Source organism: Erythrolamprus reginae, chromosome 1 (genome assembly GCF_031021105.1).
Source record: "Erythrolamprus reginae isolate rEryReg1 chromosome 1, rEryReg1.hap1, whole genome shotgun sequence".
NCBI lineage: Eukaryota > Metazoa > Chordata > Lepidosauria > Squamata > Dipsadidae > Erythrolamprus > Erythrolamprus reginae.
The window spans coordinates 319,368,783-319,388,722 of record NC_091950.1 but is presented as its reverse complement, the minus strand read 5'-3'; the positions used below and the strand labels follow the sequence as shown (position 1 = coordinate 319,388,722).

Sequence of the window (19,940 nt, the reverse complement as noted above, 5' to 3'; positions counted from 1 at the left end):
GATAATGAAAATGAAGGAAGACTAGTATAGATCTATTCCAAGTTATTTAGCTCTCATCAGCTAGCAGTACCCTTACCGGGATTTGAAGCTGGGCAGTAGATATATCCATGTATGCATGTATATATGTATGTATGTATGTACCGGTATGTATGTATTTATTGCGTACTGAAACTAGCCAATATTAATTAATGGTATGTTCCTCATACTTTCCACTGTACATGGTTACAAACATAATTCATTCCATATATTAGATCACAAACTGATTTGGTTGTGATTTCCAGTTTAGAAATTTGGTGCTTACAGAAAAAAAATGGTATGGAAGGGAAAATCAGACACACACAAAAAGTTGAGAATTTTTTGGTCAGAACCCGATTTGGTTATGGTTAGAAGCGTTCATGACCAGGGGTTCTATTATACTTTATTTTGCCTGGCAAGGTGTGTCAAACTGTGAGCCCGATGTGTCACATGCTGGCCACACCCACACCCAGTTTAGCAAAGAGGAAAAATGTCATGATATGTCAAGTGTCGCCGCTGTGATGATACGAGTTTGACACCCCTGGTCTAGCACCCTGTGCTTCAGAAGATTTGGAGATCTTGTGGGATAGATTTTTAAAAGATATGAGGGTCCATAGAAGGGGCAGGATTGAAACATCTGTTGCATAAGATATTTACTTGCATAACTTTGGCTCTTGCCCATTTATAATTATTTGCTAAATTTCTGAATAAAAATGAACTTAGTTCAGTGAAAATGTTAATTAATATATGGCCATATATATTATGGGTTTTTTTTGTGTACAGCATTATATTTTTAGTCTTTTCTTTTTAGAATAAGCTATAAAGTATCCCACAGGAGTTGGGCAGTAAATAAAATTCTCTATAAAATCTGTAATCCTTACAGATATGAAATAAATAAAATAAAATAAAATGAAAACTGTAATCTTTATAGATAGGAAAAACTTGCTTTTGGTGGAATACATTTTTCCAAAAACCTTTTGCCCACTCTGAAAAAAGCAACTTGTGTGCAACTTTGCTGTGGAGAGACACAGAAACTTTATATATCCCAAAGAGTTAAGTTTTATTCAGAAACATAAACAGCTTAGTTCTTGCCAGCATAACTCTGAGTCAATTTTATATCTGGCTCAGATATTTTCCAGATTTTTTCCCCCTGCCCTAATGTCATTGGTGCAAAGCTGTCTTTAGATTTTAGGAATGATTTGTCCTGAGGCTCAGGGTGCTTCAGAAAGATACATGAGGAGCATCTGATGCTCTGCTAGGGCAGTGTTTCACAACCTTGGCAATTTGAAGATATCGGGACTTCAACTCCCAGAATTCCCCAGGCACCATTCGCTGGCTGGGGAATTCTGGTAGTTGAAGTCCAGATACCTTAAAGTTGCCAAGGTTGGGAAACACTGTACTAGGGGAATGGAGCAATATGTGTAGAGTCTAAAAAAGATTACTTTGCTAAACTATAAAAATGAGGATCAAATATAAAACTGAGATTTGCAAGATTGGTGTCAGCCCCACTAAGTAGACCAGACCAAGAATCAATCCTACAGGAAGGTTAAAACTATTTTTATTGAGATTGGCTATTCTGATTATTGCAACAGTGGTGTTCAGAGGAAGGATATACAGGTATAACAGAAAAGAGGAAACATTTATTTTGCAATTGTCCTTCTACTCAGATTCACCCAGGTGCAACTTCGTGGTTTCCCAAATTCTCCCTGCGCTTGGATTCTGATTTTAGTTTAGCTCTCATTTTCTTAGATGAGAGCTAAACTAAACTAAAGATAAGAAAGAAAGAGAGTGGGCACGAATCTAAACCAAGCATTATTATTATTAGAAAATAAACCCAAAGAAGGGGGGGAAATATTTTGAAACTGGAGGAAATCTACAGAGCAGGAGTAGAAAAATAACAATAGAGGCTGGTGTCAGGTTTACATAGGTTTTGCTAAAGCAGGAAAGAAACATATACTGTATGTATTTACCATGGCAACATATATATTTTACTTTTCTAAAAGAAGCTAAACATGGTTTCAATATTTTTCTGAAGGTTCTGTTTAAGGTTTAATACTGCCATGTGCAAAATTTCTAAAAGAGATGCATTCTTTATTCATCACATTTCCTTAAATCACATGAAATAACAACTTATTGGAGCACTAATTATTTTCAACAGCATAATTCCACATGGCAAATATATCAGCAAAATCAAACACCCTGTTATAAGGGGAAGCTTAGCTCTTTAAAAATGTTTCAGCACGACATACAAATCTTCAAAGGTTTATAATATATTTTCAAACAATGCAATATAAAACATGATTGAAACATAAAAATATTCATAATATATTTCTAGGACAATCCTCCAGTGGCAGTTATTAGAAGTTACATCACATGTTGTATAGTTACATATATATACACACACATATGTGCACGCACGCACACACACACGCACACACACACACAGAAACATTCATTCTCTTGCATCTACTATTAATCTAATGAACTGCTATTAAGAACAACTTTTTGCTTAAAGTAGTAACTGTTGCTGAAAATATATCATTATATGTAGTTGTTTCCATAGTAACACAAACAAACAATGTAATTGTACATGGCAATCTCCTTGGACTATTAAAGTTGAGTAACTATTGTTTTGCTACAGGGAATGTAGTGTTAACAGTCACCTGGCTTGCAGTCTTCTACCACCATGGCAAATCAAAGAATTTAAAACTACAGGGATTCTGGATTTGATTATATCAATAAATTTTTCTGTGACTTTCTTATGCTTTACTCCAGGTTTTTTTAAAAAATAGTATACAAGGGGGGGGATGCTAAATCATTTTTCTAAACGTTCTTTATGAGCTATATGATAACATGCTACATGACTTCCCCAACATAATTTCAGCAGATGTCTTGCTATTTTCACTTAAAAATGGTTTAGTGAAATACATTTTCTCCTTCCAGACAAATGTTGTTGCATTACAGTAGTGTCTGCTGCATTCAATTGTGGGGTACATCATGGAGACGCAGCACGGTTCTCCCCTAACTTTAACACGCAGAGTCCTCTTCAAATGTCAAGAGAGTGTATGATGTGACTGTGTGTTTGTGAACACTGTGGGTTACTGTTACACTTTCTTTTTGCTATAGAAGTTGTACATGGGATTTGTGCTTTGTCAGAATTTCAATGAACACACTACTCTTGAACACAATAATTTCCTTTTTTGAAACAAAACGAAACAAAACCACACACATAACAAGTAAAGAACTGGAGCCCTCTAATGGATTTAGTGCAGGATTCAAATTTTTGCCCCACCCTCTACACCATGCTCATTGGCTTTCACTTGCCCCAGGGGGCTTGTGCTATTTCTCCCTGTCCAATTAAAGCTCAGAGAGAAGGCAGGCTATATTTGCTTTCACCAGAGCAGCTTCTCTTCTACAAAGTGGACGAGCTTTGCTTGTAATCCCTCAAAACAACGGCGGTGTAAGTTGCATTGGGAGGTATGCAAAGCACTGATTCGGACACAGGAGAACTAGGCACAGAGCTGCCTGAAGCCACTGAATCTCGAAAAGGAGACGGAGGGGTCAGTGCTGGTGAATCTTCTAGAGTCAGTTTGCTGGTGGCCTGCTCCTCTTCCTCCTCTTCCTCGTCGTCTAAATTTCCTGGTCTCTCATACACATAATCTTGGATAAGCTTAAACTTTTCATTCTCTTCTTCTTCCTCCTCCTCTTCCTCCTCCTCTTCCTCCTCTTCCTCAGATGGGAGTGAAACTGGCTCTTTACTGAAAGTGCCCATTTGTAGTGTCAAGATTGGTGTCTGCATTGCTGGAGGATGATATATGGGCCTCAGTCCGTTTCCTGCACCGGCCACGGGCATTACAGCATTGAAATCAGGAATGCCAGTGGCAAATTTGTTGACCACACCCTGCAGCTGCTCCATAATGGATCGCGGTGGGGGAGGCGGCGGTGGGGGAGGTAAGACTTTGGGACTCTGTATGTCCTCTGCTGCTGCCTGCAGTGGAGGCATCACCATCACTCTTCTGTGTACAATCATGGAAGGGCTACTCATTTGGCTGAAGTGCACTGACTCGCTTGCTTCCTCCTCCACAACATTGTACAAAGTCTTACTGCTGATGTCCGAAAAAGTGAGGCTGTTGCTTGGACCTGGATAACTTTTAGTTAGGGGCTTGATCACTGCTGTCTGATTGCATCCTAGCTCCTTATTCTTCACATGCACTGAGAGCCTGTGCCACATATGTTGTCCCTTGGGAATTTCTCTTCCACCTGGTTCAGACCATGACATAGACTTGCCATTAGAACTGGAAATAAAATAAAGATGAGTTTATTTACATTTCCATAGGCAGACACAGGCAACCAGCACCCATTCATCTTAGAAAATCCCCATGTGTTTTGCAGTCTTAGTTCTTCCCAGAAGCAACTACAGCCACTGTTCTTAAATCTAGAGTCTGGAGGCAAATTATTCCCTTTGAGTTTCAGATGTTGGGGACAGAGCAACGTGTTGCAGAATATGCACGGCTGCCACCAGACACAGTAAGTAATAGATCTTCATTCCCTCCCCCTGTAATGTTAGTAAGGAATAGCAAATGAACTGATTTCAAGATTCTCTGTCCCTGGTTTATATACTTCCTGGGAGGAGATGCAGAGAAACATCAACAGCAATGACTGTAACAAGTACAGGTAGTCCCCGACTTATGACGGGGATCCGTTCCCATGGCCCATCATAAGCCGAGTTTGGCGTAAGTCGGAACCAACAGCCGTTTCTTCTTGGGGCTGCGTTGCTGCAGCCTCCGAGGCTGCCGCCTCCTCCTTTCGGGTGAGGGGATCTCCGTGGTGGGCAGCCTCGGAGGCTGCAGCAATGCAGCGCCAAGAAGGACCAGCTGTTGATCCCTTGAAGCCGCCGCCGCTGCCTCCGTTCGGGCAATGGGATCTCCGCGGGGTCTACGAAGCCACCACCCACTGCGGAGATCCCTTTACTCGAACGGAGGTGGTGGCGGCAGCAGCGGTGACTTTGAAGTTGTCCCCGAGTCATCGTAACGACGAAACATCATACATAGGGGACGACGTAAACCAGGGACTACCTGTACAGTGGTATCTCTACCTAAGAACGCCTCTAGTTATGAACCTTTCTAGATAAGAACTGGGTGTTCAAGATTTTTTTGCCTCTTCTCAAGAACCATTTTCCACTTACAAACCTGAGCCTCCAAGACTGTAACCAGAAAAGGCAGGGAGAAACCTCTGTGGAGCCTCTCTAGGAATCTCCTGGGAGGAAACAGGGCCAGAAAAGGCGGGGAGAAGCCTCTGTGGGGCCTCTCTATGAATCTCCCAGGAGGAAACAGGGCCGGAAAAGGAGGGGAGAAGCCTCCATGGGGCCTCTCTAGGAATCTCCTGGGAGGAAACAGGGCCTCTAGCCTCCCTGTGGTTTCCCCAATCGCACACATTCTTTGCTTTTACACTGATTCCTATGGGGAAAATTGCTTCTTCTTACAAACTTTTCTACTTAAGAACCTGGTCATGGAACGAATTAAGTTCGTGAGTAGAGGTACCACTGTATATTGTTTCTTTATTAAATGTTGTTACTATTAATTATAAACAGCAGATTTCTTCAATCCCTCTTTAAAAAGTAAGCAGCCTCTATATTTAAGGAGGAGAAGGGAGGCTGAATGGGGAATGGATACAGCTATCTCCTGCTCTGTTGTCAGCCTATGATTCTGAACAAATATAAATTAAGTGCATGCACATAAGACATAGTTTCCAGAAATGATGCACAAACTCAACTTCAATCTTGAAAAAGCATTCAACATTATAACATACAATCTTTAGTCTGTAACACTGGATTTGCATTTCGCATGCAACAATTTCCACAACACACACAAAATGTGTCTGGTCGGCTAAAAACATCAATACAAACCTTTCTAGCTCCAATTTGTGGATGTGGGGAATTACAGTCTGAAATATTCACATTCATCTGTTGAATTTTCTCCATTAGAGTCATGGAGGTTTGAGGATTACCTTTCTCGTGGCACATACATTGTACAGTTGTACCTGTGTACTTGTGTATATAGTGTGGAAAATCAATTTCACAACCTTTGTGACAACAAATATTTTAAAACACAAATGCAGACATACCTAGTACAGGGGTGGGTTCTAGCTTACCTCGCTGCCAGTTTGCTTCCCAAGGTGCTGTGTGGGCACATGTGTTCTGCACGCACACATGCACAGTGCTAAACACACAGCTTCTGCAGACATGCAGAAGCAAGAAACTGCTTCTGTGTGTGCTCAGAAGCAAAAATCAAGATGGCGGCACCTATGGAGCAGCCGAGACAGCCAGTTCGGGGGCGTGTCCAGCTGGCCATCGCTGCTGGTTCAGCAAACAGGGGGAAATTCCCACTACTGGTTGTATAGAACCAGTCCAAACTGTCAGGAACCCACTCTGTCCTAATACCTGTAAGTCTGGTATACATTTGGTAAGTATAAATGACCTTACATGCTTAGGGAAAAGAAATCAAAAGTGATGCCACTTTGCTCTAGTGGTTCTCAACCTTTCTAATGCCACAACCCCTTAATACAGTTCCTCATGTTGTGGTGTCCCCCCAACCCTAAGTCTAGCACCAATTCTCCCACCAGAGCTTTAAGCTGATTGGCAGGAAGGTCAGAGGGACCTCACCACTGTAATCATCTGATTGGTCACATTGTAAAAGTATATTCCAAGGCGCCAGAATAGAACTTTAGTTCCTAACACCATGGAAAATTTGTCTTTTCCCATGCTCTTAGGTGATTCCTGTGAAACTGTTGTCCGATCCCCAAAGGGGTCCCAACTCCCACAGCGCAGGACAATCACTATTTAGAAAGAGGTTCATCATATGGAAGCACCAAGAAAGTACTGTAATGAGTAAGAACCAAAACAACAGCGTAGGAACACAAGACTTCAAGCAAGACTGTTACTCTGAGAATTTCTTGGAATGATGACGGCTTACTAGCTGTATTAATTACAATGACAGCTTTAGATGATCAGTGGAATTTTTTTGTAGACATTTTATGTTGTGCGAGCATGGGATTACAAAACAGTCATTTAAAATAGCTTTAAAAGACAGGTATTTCTGGTTATTTTTTTCTATATTACATGGAAGTAAAATTTTATTCTGAACAATGGACTCATATGTGAAATATATATCCAGCACACGGAGAATAGAAACATACTGCTGCAGGCTCTGTGAACTGTGATGCTCAGAGTAGATATTGCAATAATCCTATGCTCCTTAAATTAGATTTATGTGGATGTATCTATTTAGTACCTTCTGATACAAATCACCTGCTTTGCAATGCACTATAGTTTCAGTACATTTCTCAATAGCTGATGGACATACTGTTTGGCAATGTAAATGCTGACTAGATAAATTTGTATTTTATCCAGTGCTGTAGTTCTATGGATTGACACTGAGTTATTTCTCAAATGAAGGTAGACATGCTCAGTTTGGAATAAATCAAAGGCACAGAATGCATTTTAGATGGAAATTTAACTCTAGCTTCTTTCATGTATAAGGCTGAAGTCTTTTAAATGAGTGTCGCTGGGGTTATTTAGTTGGGAAAGCTTGGTGGAAAGCTTGATGTGCAGGATTTATATATTAGAGTTATTGATTTTTTTTCTGTAGGAGAAAGTGAACTAAACTCCAAATAAATATGGGAAAGGACTTAATTCAAATAATGCATATGATGTTGAGAAAACAGGCCAAAGATGCTCTGTAAGATCCATGGGAATGGATTTTATACTTTTATATAGATATAAAATAGAATATAAAACATACTGCAATACAGAATATGTTGAACAGTAATACTGATTAATGCATATTAAAACAACATGTTTAAAACATAACTTATATATGTTGGTATACATCCATATACATACATACATACATACATACATACATACATACATACATACATACATACATGTACACACACACAAAAGTTCCTTTGAGGTCAATGAGGCTGACTCCCAGGCAAGAATTTATAAAATTACAGACTTATATTACTTAATTTCTGATTTTTTCTTCTTTTTGGCAGCATCTTCAGAATTTTATTTTAAATCAGTGTTGACAGGAACTCCAGTTCCTGAATTCCCCCCCCCCATGAATATTATATATCCCAATAAAAATTTCAGTAATGATATCAATCTTGTCCACAATGCTAATGACTATTTCATTAGCACCTATACACCTATTTCAGTTTGGTGTGTCATATAATTTCCATTGTCATCTAACATACAAAACAGAATCCAATGAAATGGGTACATTACATGTCATGTAATACTGAGAATGGTTGATAACTGTTTTTAAAATTTCCACTGAGGTTCCTTATATTGGATGGTTGGCATACAATAACCTTATTTTTTCAGCAGCATTTTCCCCTCTGTTATCCTGTCTTACTTTCTTCTCTGTGGTTAATTTATTGCTCTTTCTCCCCTTAGTCTTTCCACCAATCTAGTGAAAGCAGATTCAATTCCATCAACATGATTTGAAATGTATTCTTTACTGCGTAATCTATGTGGGCTCCATCATGCAACTGTTTTTTTTTAATATAGTTTTTCTTGCTATATCATTGCTTAACAAGTTTAGTCTGTGACTTTTAAAAATTGCTTAGTTTTGAAACTTTTAATGTGATAAGCAAGAAGAACTATATAATAAGTAATTATTACTATTGTCCCATTGATTCATTTTTTTTGTCTTCCAAAATTCCAATATGGCCAACTACACAAAGTCATGTTCATCAGTATTTTTTGTATTTGGTCTATGGCTAAATTTTTTTGAAGCCCTCAGTAGGCAAGAAGAACTGGACACAGCCAGGATGCAGCTGAAGCTGCTAGAGAAAATGGACAGCTGTCATTGAAAGAAGACCAGTTCAACTCCATGCAAAACCATGAACAAGAAAAATTGTGGGCTAAATTATGGGAAAGATAAAATGAACAGGTAAACCATTTTTTTCCCTTTTGCAATTCAGCCAGAAGCTGTTGAAGTGACAACCATGAAAAACAGAAAAAGATCCTCCAAAAATTATTTTGACAGTGTCCTTGAAAGTATATATGGACAAGCAGGTCAAGGCAGTGTGAAAAATGGGACACATACACGACTTTTCTGTCATTAATGGCATGCACCATTATTAGAAATGAGAAAGTCATGAGAAAGAGAAAGCAATGGGTTAAAAAAAAAAGATACACCACTATTTGTCATGCAGCTTTTCTTACACATTCATTGCAGTTTGGGGGTTTTCAAAGCTGCACATGTGCCGACGGACACTGGCTGGTGGGCGAGAATTCTGGCTGCCTCTTCCTGAGGATTGAAAAGAAAAAGATACCCAATGAGTGGTTATCCACATCCACATTCCTGGCAGTTGTACCACTCAGCAGGGTGCTGTGTTCCATCTTCCTTGGACATCTTGCCATTTCTCCACCATGCCTGCATTACTCAGGTTTCAATTCTATGCTTGCTTACCTAGGAGAAAGCCCTACTAAACTCAAAGGGACTGAGTTCCAAAGAGAATGGTGCAGGAGCTGCACTGTTCATGGTTCCTTGGTTCCTTGGTTCCACACTTACTCCATGGCTCTTTACACAACATTCCTCTCTCAATCACCTTCCTTATGTGCCTAAAATGTGGAAGTGAAAATAACCTTTGAATAGGTTGAAATCTGTGCCCTCCTACAACACTGCAGAACAACAAAGTTAAATACCTTTGGTGGCCACAGACCATGGCTACAAATCCCCAAGACTTAACTCAAGGCTTAAATTATAACGTTTCTTCAAGCCTTTCTGGACTCTTTGTGATGACATCACAGCCCTCCCAGAGGTCCATGGACCACTGGTTGAGAACCACTGACTGGGACTATTGATTCAGCCAAAGGAAATAAGTGGATAGATAATCCAGAAAGATGTAAGTTGGTTAATAACTTTTGTGGATTTATCTGCTAGTAATGCGCCAAATTCATTTAGGGATTGGTATAAAATGTGGGTGCTTCCTTGCCTATGGACTAAATACTTCAAAATAATTTATGTACAGTATAATGGTTATTTGAAGAGTTGATAGCTTTACATAGTGCACTGGTTCCTCCATTCCTTTATCACACTTTCATCATTTGCTCTTGCCAAATGCCCTATTTTAGCCCACTTTAATGAATATGCTAATCAATGATTTTCTAGCCAAAAAAAAAGCTATACCACCGTCAGAAGGGTCATGAAGATTACAAAAACAGATAAACTAAATAGAAGCTATCACTTACCTGTTGGTTTTGTAACTTTCCACCCTGATAACATACTAAATTTTTGTGCAATGTTATGAAATGCTCACATATTTTCTATGCTCCATATGCAATGTTTCCAAAGGGAAAACACTGATGGTTATTCAGATGGTAGATTGATAACCGCTTCATCAATTAACATACAAAGGCCTGTATTTTTACTACTATGCTGTATTGACATTTTATAATAGAAGGAAGCCCATGTTAAGATACAAAAGGCAAAGAGGTAGCAAAAAAATAAGCTGGCTGCGTTCACACAATATATAAAACCATTCACTGAATAACATCTTTACCTAAGTAATATGCTGATTTATAACTTAACCAATAGAACAAAACAAAACAAAACAAAACCGAAATTCAAACTAGTAAATGTTGTCACATGAATGCTGATGCTAGGCTCTTTCTTTCTGGCTAATCCTAGCTTCTTCTGTAGTAGATAAAAGATGATCGCCAACCTTCATGGGAAGAGACAGCTGCCCTTTTCCCTTGGGCACATGATGAAATATTAAAAGTCTTTATTGATTACGCAAAACTGAAATGTGAAAATTTTACAGCTGCATAAGGGGTACTCATTTCTACCCAGTTTCAAATAATTCTGCTGCTTAAGCCGCTTTAAGGCTAGCGGTCCACCTGCAGGAAAAAAAAACTGGGATAAGGTTGGATACGAAGAAAACATATATCAGACGTCTAAGCAATTTTTCTTGTATTTTGAAGTATTGATCATTCAAGTAAACATGAATCTTCTTTTGGTTGCTTACTGCAGTAAGCATCCATATTCGTACAATGGGAGACATTTGCCCTTCTCTAGAAAATAAGGCATAAGAATCTTTATATCAGGGATTGGTAAAGTAATTTCTACAGAGATCAGTTTGTCTTCTGACACTTCCATTGCTTCCATCCAGGCCTTTACTTTACCTGTTTCTGGTTTTTTTTAAAAAAAAAATTAAAATAAAAGTGATATATGAGACTGACAAATGGAAAGCAAAACTCCAGCCTCCAAGTTGCCTGCAGCAGTATCTTTGGACCAGATATTTAACTTTAAAACTGGGCTCTGGAAAAATACGATCAAAAAAGAAATTAGTTTTAATGTGCATGTGTCAATTGGATTATATAAATTATGAATAAAGGTTTGCTCTCCAGAGAAAATGACTGGATACTAGATACAAGTGAAAATAATTCTGTGTATAATTCACTATTAAAGAGATACATTTCTAAATATCTAACTTTCTTCCTTCTGCTTGCTTTATAAATATTTAGAGGTCTACCGTTACAAGGGAATGTGATATGATATCCAGTCAAGCAAGAAATTAAATTATGTGCACATACACATTCATGCAAAAGCAAAGTGAACTTTCTATTCTAATTTTCCATTGTAATGCATTTACATCCTCTACCTTGGGAAGCACAGACATTTCAGATAGTTATAAGCATCATTCATGAGTCTTGCTACATCTTCGCTCTCTCCTAAATGCTGAGCTTCATGATGCAAGTTTGTCTCATGCTACAGATCTATACAATAAATCAGAGGTTTCAATAACAAATGATTGCTTCAAGGAACAAGGAAGAGAAAGAGGAGCATTTAGATACCTTCATGCCTACTAGGTTTACTCTCTCATTCTAGAGCACTATTTTTCAATCACATAATTTCAAGATGTGTGGACTTCAACTCCTAGAATTCCCCAGCCAATAGAATGTTAGTAAAAACTCTTCTTAAAAGAATGGATCTAATTTGAAGGTGGATCCCCTTCATTGGAGGCTTTTAAAGGGAGGCTAGACTATCATCTGTCAAAGGTGGTTTAACTGCATTCCTTTTTCAGGCAGGGGATTAGATCTGATGGCCTAAATATAACCAGTCATCATGTAAATAGTAAAACTTTGTCCAACTCAGGAATTGCCTGGAAGGCCATGCTCATTGTATCTTTATATTGTAGAAACATAGAAACATAGAAGACTGACGGCAGAAAAAGACCTCATGGTCCATCTAGTCTGCCCTTTTACTATTTCCTGTATTTTATCTTACAATGGATATATGTTTATCCCAGGCATGTTTAAATTCGGTTACTGTGGATTTACCAACCACGTCTGCTGGAAGTTTGTTCCAAGGATCTACTACTCTTTCAGTAAAAAAATATTTTCTCATGTTGCCTTTGATCTTTCCCTCAACTAACTTCAGATTGTGTCCCCTTGTTCTTGTGTTCACTTTCCTGTTAAAAACACTTCCCTCATGAACCCTATTTAACCCTTTAACATATTTAAATGTTTCAATCATGTCCCCCCTTTTCCTTCTGTCTTCCAGACTATACAGATTGAGTTCATTAAGTCTTTCCTGATACGTTTTATACTTAAGACCTTCCACCATTCTTGTAGCCCGTCTTTGGACCCGTTCAATTTTGTCAATATCTTTTTGTAGGTGAGGTCTCCAGAACTGAACACAGTACTCCAAATGTGGTCTCACCAGCGCTCTATATAAGGGGATCACAATCTCCCTCTTCCTGCTTGTTATACCTCTAGCTATGCAGTCAAGCATCCTACTCCTTAAGACCCACCTTTGCCGTCAGGCATGGGGGAACTAAAACACCTCCCCCTTGCCCATGTTGTTTTGTTGATTGATTGACTGTGTGCCTGTTTTTTATATATACTGTTTTTTATGAGATTATTAATTTCAATTGGAACTGGATGGGTGGGCATTGGATTTGGTATTGTGTACTGTACTGTTTTTTATTATTGTTGTGAGCCGCCCCGAGCTTGCGGAGAGGGGCGGCATATAAATCCAATAAACCTAACCTAACCTAACCTACTTGCCTTTCCTACCACCCGACCACACTGCTCACCCATTTTGAGATTGTCAGAAATCACTACCCCTAAATCCTTCTCTTCTGAAGTTTTTGCTAACACAGAACTGCCAATGCAATACTCAGATTTAGGATTCCTTTTCCCAAGTGCATTATTTTACATTTGGAAACATTAAACTGCAGTTTCCATTGCTTTGACCATTTATCTAGTAACGCTAAATCATTTACCATATTACAGACCCCTCCAGGAATATCAACCCTATTGCACACTTTAGAGTCATCGGCAAATAGGCAAACCTTCCCTACCAAACCTTCCCCTATGTCACTCACAAACATATTAAAAAGAATAGGACCCAGAACAGACCCTTGTGGCACACCGCTTGTAACCTGTCTCTGCTCAGAATACTCGCCATTAACAATAACTCTCTGATGTCTATGCTTCAGCCAACTTGAAATCCACTGAACTATCCAGGGATTAAGTCCAATCTTCACTAATTTATCTATCAGCTCTTTATGTGGAACCGTATCAAAGGCTTTGCTGAAGTCCAGATAGGCAATATCCACGGCACCACCTTGATCCAACACCTTTGTGACATAGTCAAAGAACTCAATGAGATTAGTCTGACACGATTTGCCTTCAGTAAAGCCATGCTGATTTGGGTCCAATATTGTTATGTTATTTATTTTATTTATTTATTTATTAGATTTGTATGCCACCCCTTTCTGTAGACTCGGGGCGGCTCACAACATAATAAAACAATTCATAACAAATCTAATAATTTACAATTTAAAATTTAAAGTAGTTAAGAAAACCCCATTTTTAAGCAGACATACCTACAAACATACCATACATAAATTATATAGGCCCGGGGGAGATATCTCAATTCCCCCATGCCTGATGACAAAGGTGGGTTTTGAGGAGATTACGAAAGGCAAGGAGGGTAGGGGCAGTTCTAATCTCTGCGGGGAGCTGGTTCCAGAGAGTCGGGGCCGCCACAGAGAAGGCTCTTCCCCTGGGGCCTGCCAACCAACATTGTTTAGTTTAGTTTATGTTATGTTATGTTATGTCATGTCATGTCATATCATATTATAATAAAACCCCCTGCTTCTGTACATATACTGAAGCAAAAACAAAGGCGATGATGCCGAGCCGGTTTGGGGGCGTGGCCAGCTGGCCATTGCTGCTGGTTCAGCAAGAGGGTGTGTGGAGAAATTCCCGCTACCGGTTCTATAGAACCAGTCCAAAACAGCAGGAACCTAACACACACACACACACACACACACACACACACACACACACACACCTCTCTTTGTTTTAGTATGTTTTACATTGACTCCTGATGGAATAACAACTCTTTATCTAAGAAGATTGTTCCTTATACAAAGAGTGAAAACATCGGACATTACATTAATTTATCTTTTCTCAAATTTTACTCTGCATGATAGTTTGCTCTACCAACGGAAGCATTGCTGCTCAGACTTAAGACAAAGCAGACATAACATTAACGGGCTGAGCAGGGAATAAATAATCACTTGCATGCTTAAATTAAAGTATAAGCCACAGCAATGTAGACCTACAGTACTTCGCATAAGCCCTATTTCAAAGCAAACCAGGGCATGGGAGAAGTGGTATTTGTCTCAGGATGACAGGATTTCTGTAAAACGAATAAGTAAAACCATTGGGAGCTTTGATTGTACTGGGTCCAGTCACCAACTTGACTTTTGTGACAATATCCTGTGGATATCCCTGCAGGCTGAGCTGCAAAATGGTTTCTCTTTTTTTTCATATTTTCTTACAAAGGTACAATACAAAATATGCCAAGGCTTGCTGAATGCCCTGATATTGGTATCACACCAAAAGGGGAGTTCTCAGCCAAAATCTGGTCTGTTATTCTTCTCAGCTTGTTCCTCATTTTATCTTTTTAAAATTGGCTTTATTGTAATCCCTTGCTTTAATTGTGCCAGTGACATACACATTTGATCAATAGATAAATATGAATATGTAAAATGCAGTTTTTGTTCTCTGAGATCTGTGAAAAAGATGGAAAGTACACATATTTAACTACAGGGGTACCTCTACTTATGAACTTAATTCGTTCCATGACCAGGTTCTTAAGTAGAAACGTTCGTACGTAGAAGCAATATTTCCCATAGGAATCAATGTAAAAGCAAAAAATGCATGCAAAACCATTAGGAAAATACAAAACTTTAAGGCTTTAAAAAAAATGGCAGGTGGATGAAGCAAAGGCAAACGGAGTGGAAATAGATAAACAGAGTGGAAACAGGCAGTGAGGAGAAGTGAGGAATGGAGGTCCTAAAGAAGGCAAATGAGTGGAGATGGGCAGCGAAGGAAGTGTCTGCCCCAAATCGCTTCCAAAATCACCCCTCCAGACGCCTCCTTCCTGCCCCAAATTGCTTCCAAAATCACCCCTCCAGACGCCTCCTTCCTGCCCCAAATCACTTCAAAATCAACCCTCCAGGCGCCTCCTTCCTGCCCCAAATCACTTCCAAAACCACTCCTCCAGATGCTTCCTTCGCTGCCCCAAATTGCTTCCTTCAGTGAAGGAAGCGTCTGCAGAGGTGATATTGGAAGCGATTTGGGGCATTGAAGGAAGCATCAGGAGGGGTGATTTGGGCAGCGGGAGGGGGCGAAGGAAGCAGTAGGTGAGTGGGGATTTTGGCAGTGGGATGGGGCGGCTGCGGGGAGCGGAGGAAGTGGAGGGCTAGAGGGGGAAGTGGCAACGAAATGGGGTGGCTGCTGAGAGCTCCTCCGACGGGCCGTTTTGGCTGCTGCTCGCAGTATCTGTATCTATTACAGAACTCCAACTGCTCTGAGTGAACCTCTGGCATTTTAAAATGTATGTATTTATTTATTTTCAATAGCTTCCAATTCAACCAACTGTCACTGGTTAATAAAAATAAAAGGGTCTATAATGTATGAAGTGACTGTTAGCAAGTATTGGATACACCGAGCAGACTTTATTTGAGTAAGCTTACGCACTTCAATTAATGTAGAAATGTGTTTATAGAAATAAGTGCGTCCAAGGTATGCATGAGTTAACATGGTCTTTCCTGAGAAAAGCTCTCTTTTCATTTAACATTCATATATTAGACAAAGAACACTTAATCTCCATATCCCTTCTCAGATAAATGTATTAAAATTAAAGTGCGTAAAACAAATACAAAGCTATAGACTGCATTGCAAAGGAAAACCATTTTACTGAAATATAGTTATTGAATTGTTTAAAAAGAGAAAGCTAGTAATATAGATAAAAATAAAGCTGTCATTTCTTTTCCTACCCAAGTTCAAGGATCCTGTACTAAGCAGCCACTATTTTTTATTTATTTATTTAATTTTTATTAGAAAAAAGTAAATTCATATACAAATATAAGTAACAAACAAAAAATATACACACAACTTTAAAAACAAGAGAGATAACCTTACTCTCTCTTTCCTTACGTATTATCCCTTATACATTTCTAAATTGTTTGCAGATTTTCATATCGGTATCATACATGCTTTTCCAATTTAACTCTATTTCTTATATTAGTAGTAATAGTAACTTAAATTCATAATAAAAACTCAATTAATTAAAACAAATAAAAATCATTCTAAATCAAATAAGTATATCTTACCAAATCTTAGAATGTCTAGCATTTACCTAAATCTTTCCTATCTATATTTTAGCATATCTAACAAAGCTTTCCGTTTACATTCTTATAAGATCTCCTCATTGTGATATATTTAAGCTAATTTTTTTTCTCTTTCTTGTTCTTTTTTTGCAATCATTTGTACCATTTATCCCAAATTTTTGTAGAAGACTGAGTCTTCTTTCTCTTTTATAAGCATAATCTATTCATTTCTGCCAATTCCATTATTTTGTTTTTAATATGTACATTGGTGGGTGTGGAGTCCTTTTTCCAGTTTTGGGCATAACAAATTCTTGCAGCAGTAATTAAATTATGATTAGGTATCTGTCATCTTTTAAAATGTTTGTGTCAACCACCCCTAATAAAAATATTTCTGATTCCAATTTGATATCAATTTGACAGTCTTATTGACAGCCATGCTTATAGATCAGAGGTGAGGAACGATGGCCCCTTTATAACTTGGCCGACTCAGAAATTCTGGGAGTTGAAGTCCACCAGTCACAAAAGGGTCATCGTTCCCCACCCCTGCTGTAAGTCATTTGGAGATGAAGTTGCAAGTCCTGGTTGTTGAATTAATGCATCAGTCCTTTTGCAGCCAAAAACTAATTGGACTTGGCTTCCTTGTAAATAGGGTTGGTTGTTGCCCTTTCCAAGACAAACTCACACATACACCCAGGCACACAAAATCTCCATCGATTCCTCCTGTCCCAAATAAAAATATCCAACATGTTTAAAATAAATCTTTGTCCCAAAGGAAATTATTTTTTTGGCTCCCCCATTAGCCACCAATATGACTTTTCAAATACTTTCATATGCAAGTCCCAGGTGCCTAGCCCTTTTCCAACTTGGCACTAGCAGCTTCTACAAACCTTGCATTTCAGAACAATTGTCTACCCACTCACAAGATGGGCCATGGTTTTCTATACAACTTGAAATGGTGTGTGGCACATTACTGTTGTCAAAGCAATTATATCACTGAAATGAACATTAATTCCCAAGTATAAACCTAGAAGAAAATTGTGCCATAGAAAATTTCTGAAGTATGTAATAAGTTCTGATGCATATAAGGAAGTCTGTATAAAGCCTATTCATTAAATTTATTAAGTCTCAAATTATGGGCAAATATTTGCCCAACTTAGTGTGTTTTAACCATGGAGAACTGATCAATTGAGCCAAAGGAACTGTTAAATCCTTTACTGAATAAAAGAGTAATGTCAGTCACTTTAAAAAAAGTGTTCTTGAAGTTGGATTTGACAAATACCTTTTACTGCCTCTACCTTTGGGGACAAGATATTCAAGAAATTCTCAGCAATTAAACTGCAAACATTATTGGAACATATTGATTACCTTTTAAAGCCTATATTAAGGCCTATATTAATTCTGGGCCAGAATTACTCTTATATATTCTTAGATATCATTTCTGTAGGAGAAAGAACTAGGAACTGGCCCAATCTCAATAAACTGGACATTGGAAAAATATTTTGCAACAATTCTAATTTGTATAACCAGTCCCAGAGACTAACTCTGAATAGTTCCATGTTAGAACATTCTTAGGATTTTATTGACTAGAATGTCACCCAAAATGCTATTTAAAATGTATGTGATGGCATTCGAAAGTCATTAGAAATCTGAGACATGATGTCACTGACATGTAAACGGTATCTGGCTTTTCTCTAATATATTTAAACTGGCTATTTCTCAGTGCTTGCACATACAGTATTGATGGATTGGATCACAACAAATTGCTACACACTGAATGCTAATGAGTGTTTATAGAACTTAGGGAGTTTACAGGCCCAGAAGAAAGAAAGAAATAGGAGCATCTCTAGATTTACTACCAATGTATTTAGGTAATTTCTATAGCAGGAAATTACACTGTATTATCCCTTTAAATTGGTGCATCAGCAATGTCCTGCCTTGATGAGACATATTTTACCACAATAATGCATGGATTATTAACTTCCTTCTGAGACTGCTGTCTGGTTCTCTATTTGGTTCTGTGCTTGAAATTAGTATATGTAGTAGTCCTTGTGTAAGTCCAAGGTCATATGGTTGGGCAAGCCCAGATGTGACACAAAGCCACATATGGATGCTCAGTTCACACCATGCTGTTAGCATAAGTTAGCATGAGCTTTTTGTCCACGCCTTGCAAACACGGAGTTCTGGATAGGCATGGGAAAGTTCAAGCCTGGGAAAATTCTACCCAGTAGCAAAATGTTCCAGGAGGGACATGCCTTCTTGCACAATCAAAGCACATTTTTGCCTGCAGTTACTCTTAAAGTTTTGTCTTTGTGTCCTTCCACCTGCAACATTATGAATGAGACAATTCATTGTAGGAAAGTGACCATGTCATGTAAAACTGTGCATGTACATAACTGATGTAGTGTAAGAGGTAACATTCATTATAGGAAAGCTGGCTTGAAAATAAGTTTGGATTGATTCGCTCTTGGAAAATAAAGTTGGCTTCATTCACTCCTACATGTTCTCTGCCTATTTTTGAACCCTTCCCTGCTCTTCAGGTATAGACTTAATGCAGAATGTAGCAGAAAAGAGATGGACAATGCACCATGCATAGGAAACTATGTAAGGTGCCTATTTTCTACCAGATCACATTCCATATTTTGTTGTTAAGAATCAAAAACCTTTATAAAAGTCCAGAAACTGAAATGTCTTTCCCTGACTAGAGTCTCTTGGATTACTATAGTTGCCAAGGGAGATTTTATTGATGATGTGATATTCTGTAGACTGTGATTCTGCTATCTATCAGATAGCTTTCAGCTATTTCTTCTGTTCCCCAGTATATTCTCCACTTTCTATGCACAAAGTAATATCTCTGTTCTCCTTGATATTTGATGCTGTATTGATATTAGTAATATTTATTGTAGAGATGCTCTATTGGTTTTTATATATTCAATTTGTTACATTGTATGTTATGTACCACTTAGGGATAATTTTAATGATGAGAATAAATCTCAAGATAATGGTAAAATAACAAATAGCCTTTAGATGGTGCCAAACCAATCAAGAGAGATAATTACATTGGTAACAAATAGAGCCAAAGAAGCCATGAGAAGCAAATAAAAAAAATAAAAAAAATTCTTTGGAAAGTGGACACCTTGCCCAAGTGTAGAGGAAAAAGAAGTCAATACAGACTTACTCACAGTCCAAACAAATAGAAAGTAAAATGCAAATCAGAGGAA

At 38.4% G+C, this 19,940-nt stretch overlaps 1 protein-coding gene across 2 annotated transcripts in view; it reads right to left on the bottom strand.

The window, feature by feature from the left end:
* Nucleotides 1-3,427: 3,427 nt before the first annotated feature.
* GRM1 (glutamate metabotropic receptor 1) overlaps nucleotides 3,428-19,940 on the bottom strand; it is a 238,810-nt gene continuing 222,297 nt past the window's right edge. The window contains exon 8 of one of the 2 annotated variants that reach the window (XM_070733671.1): nucleotides 3,428-4,310. In XM_070733671.1, the coding sequence (XP_070589772.1) occupies nucleotides 3,428-4,310 (883 nt within the window). Of the gene's footprint in view, nucleotides 4,311-9,274; nucleotides 9,336-19,940 lie in introns of those variants that run through there. The other variant, XM_070733673.1, reaches the window with a different exon arrangement.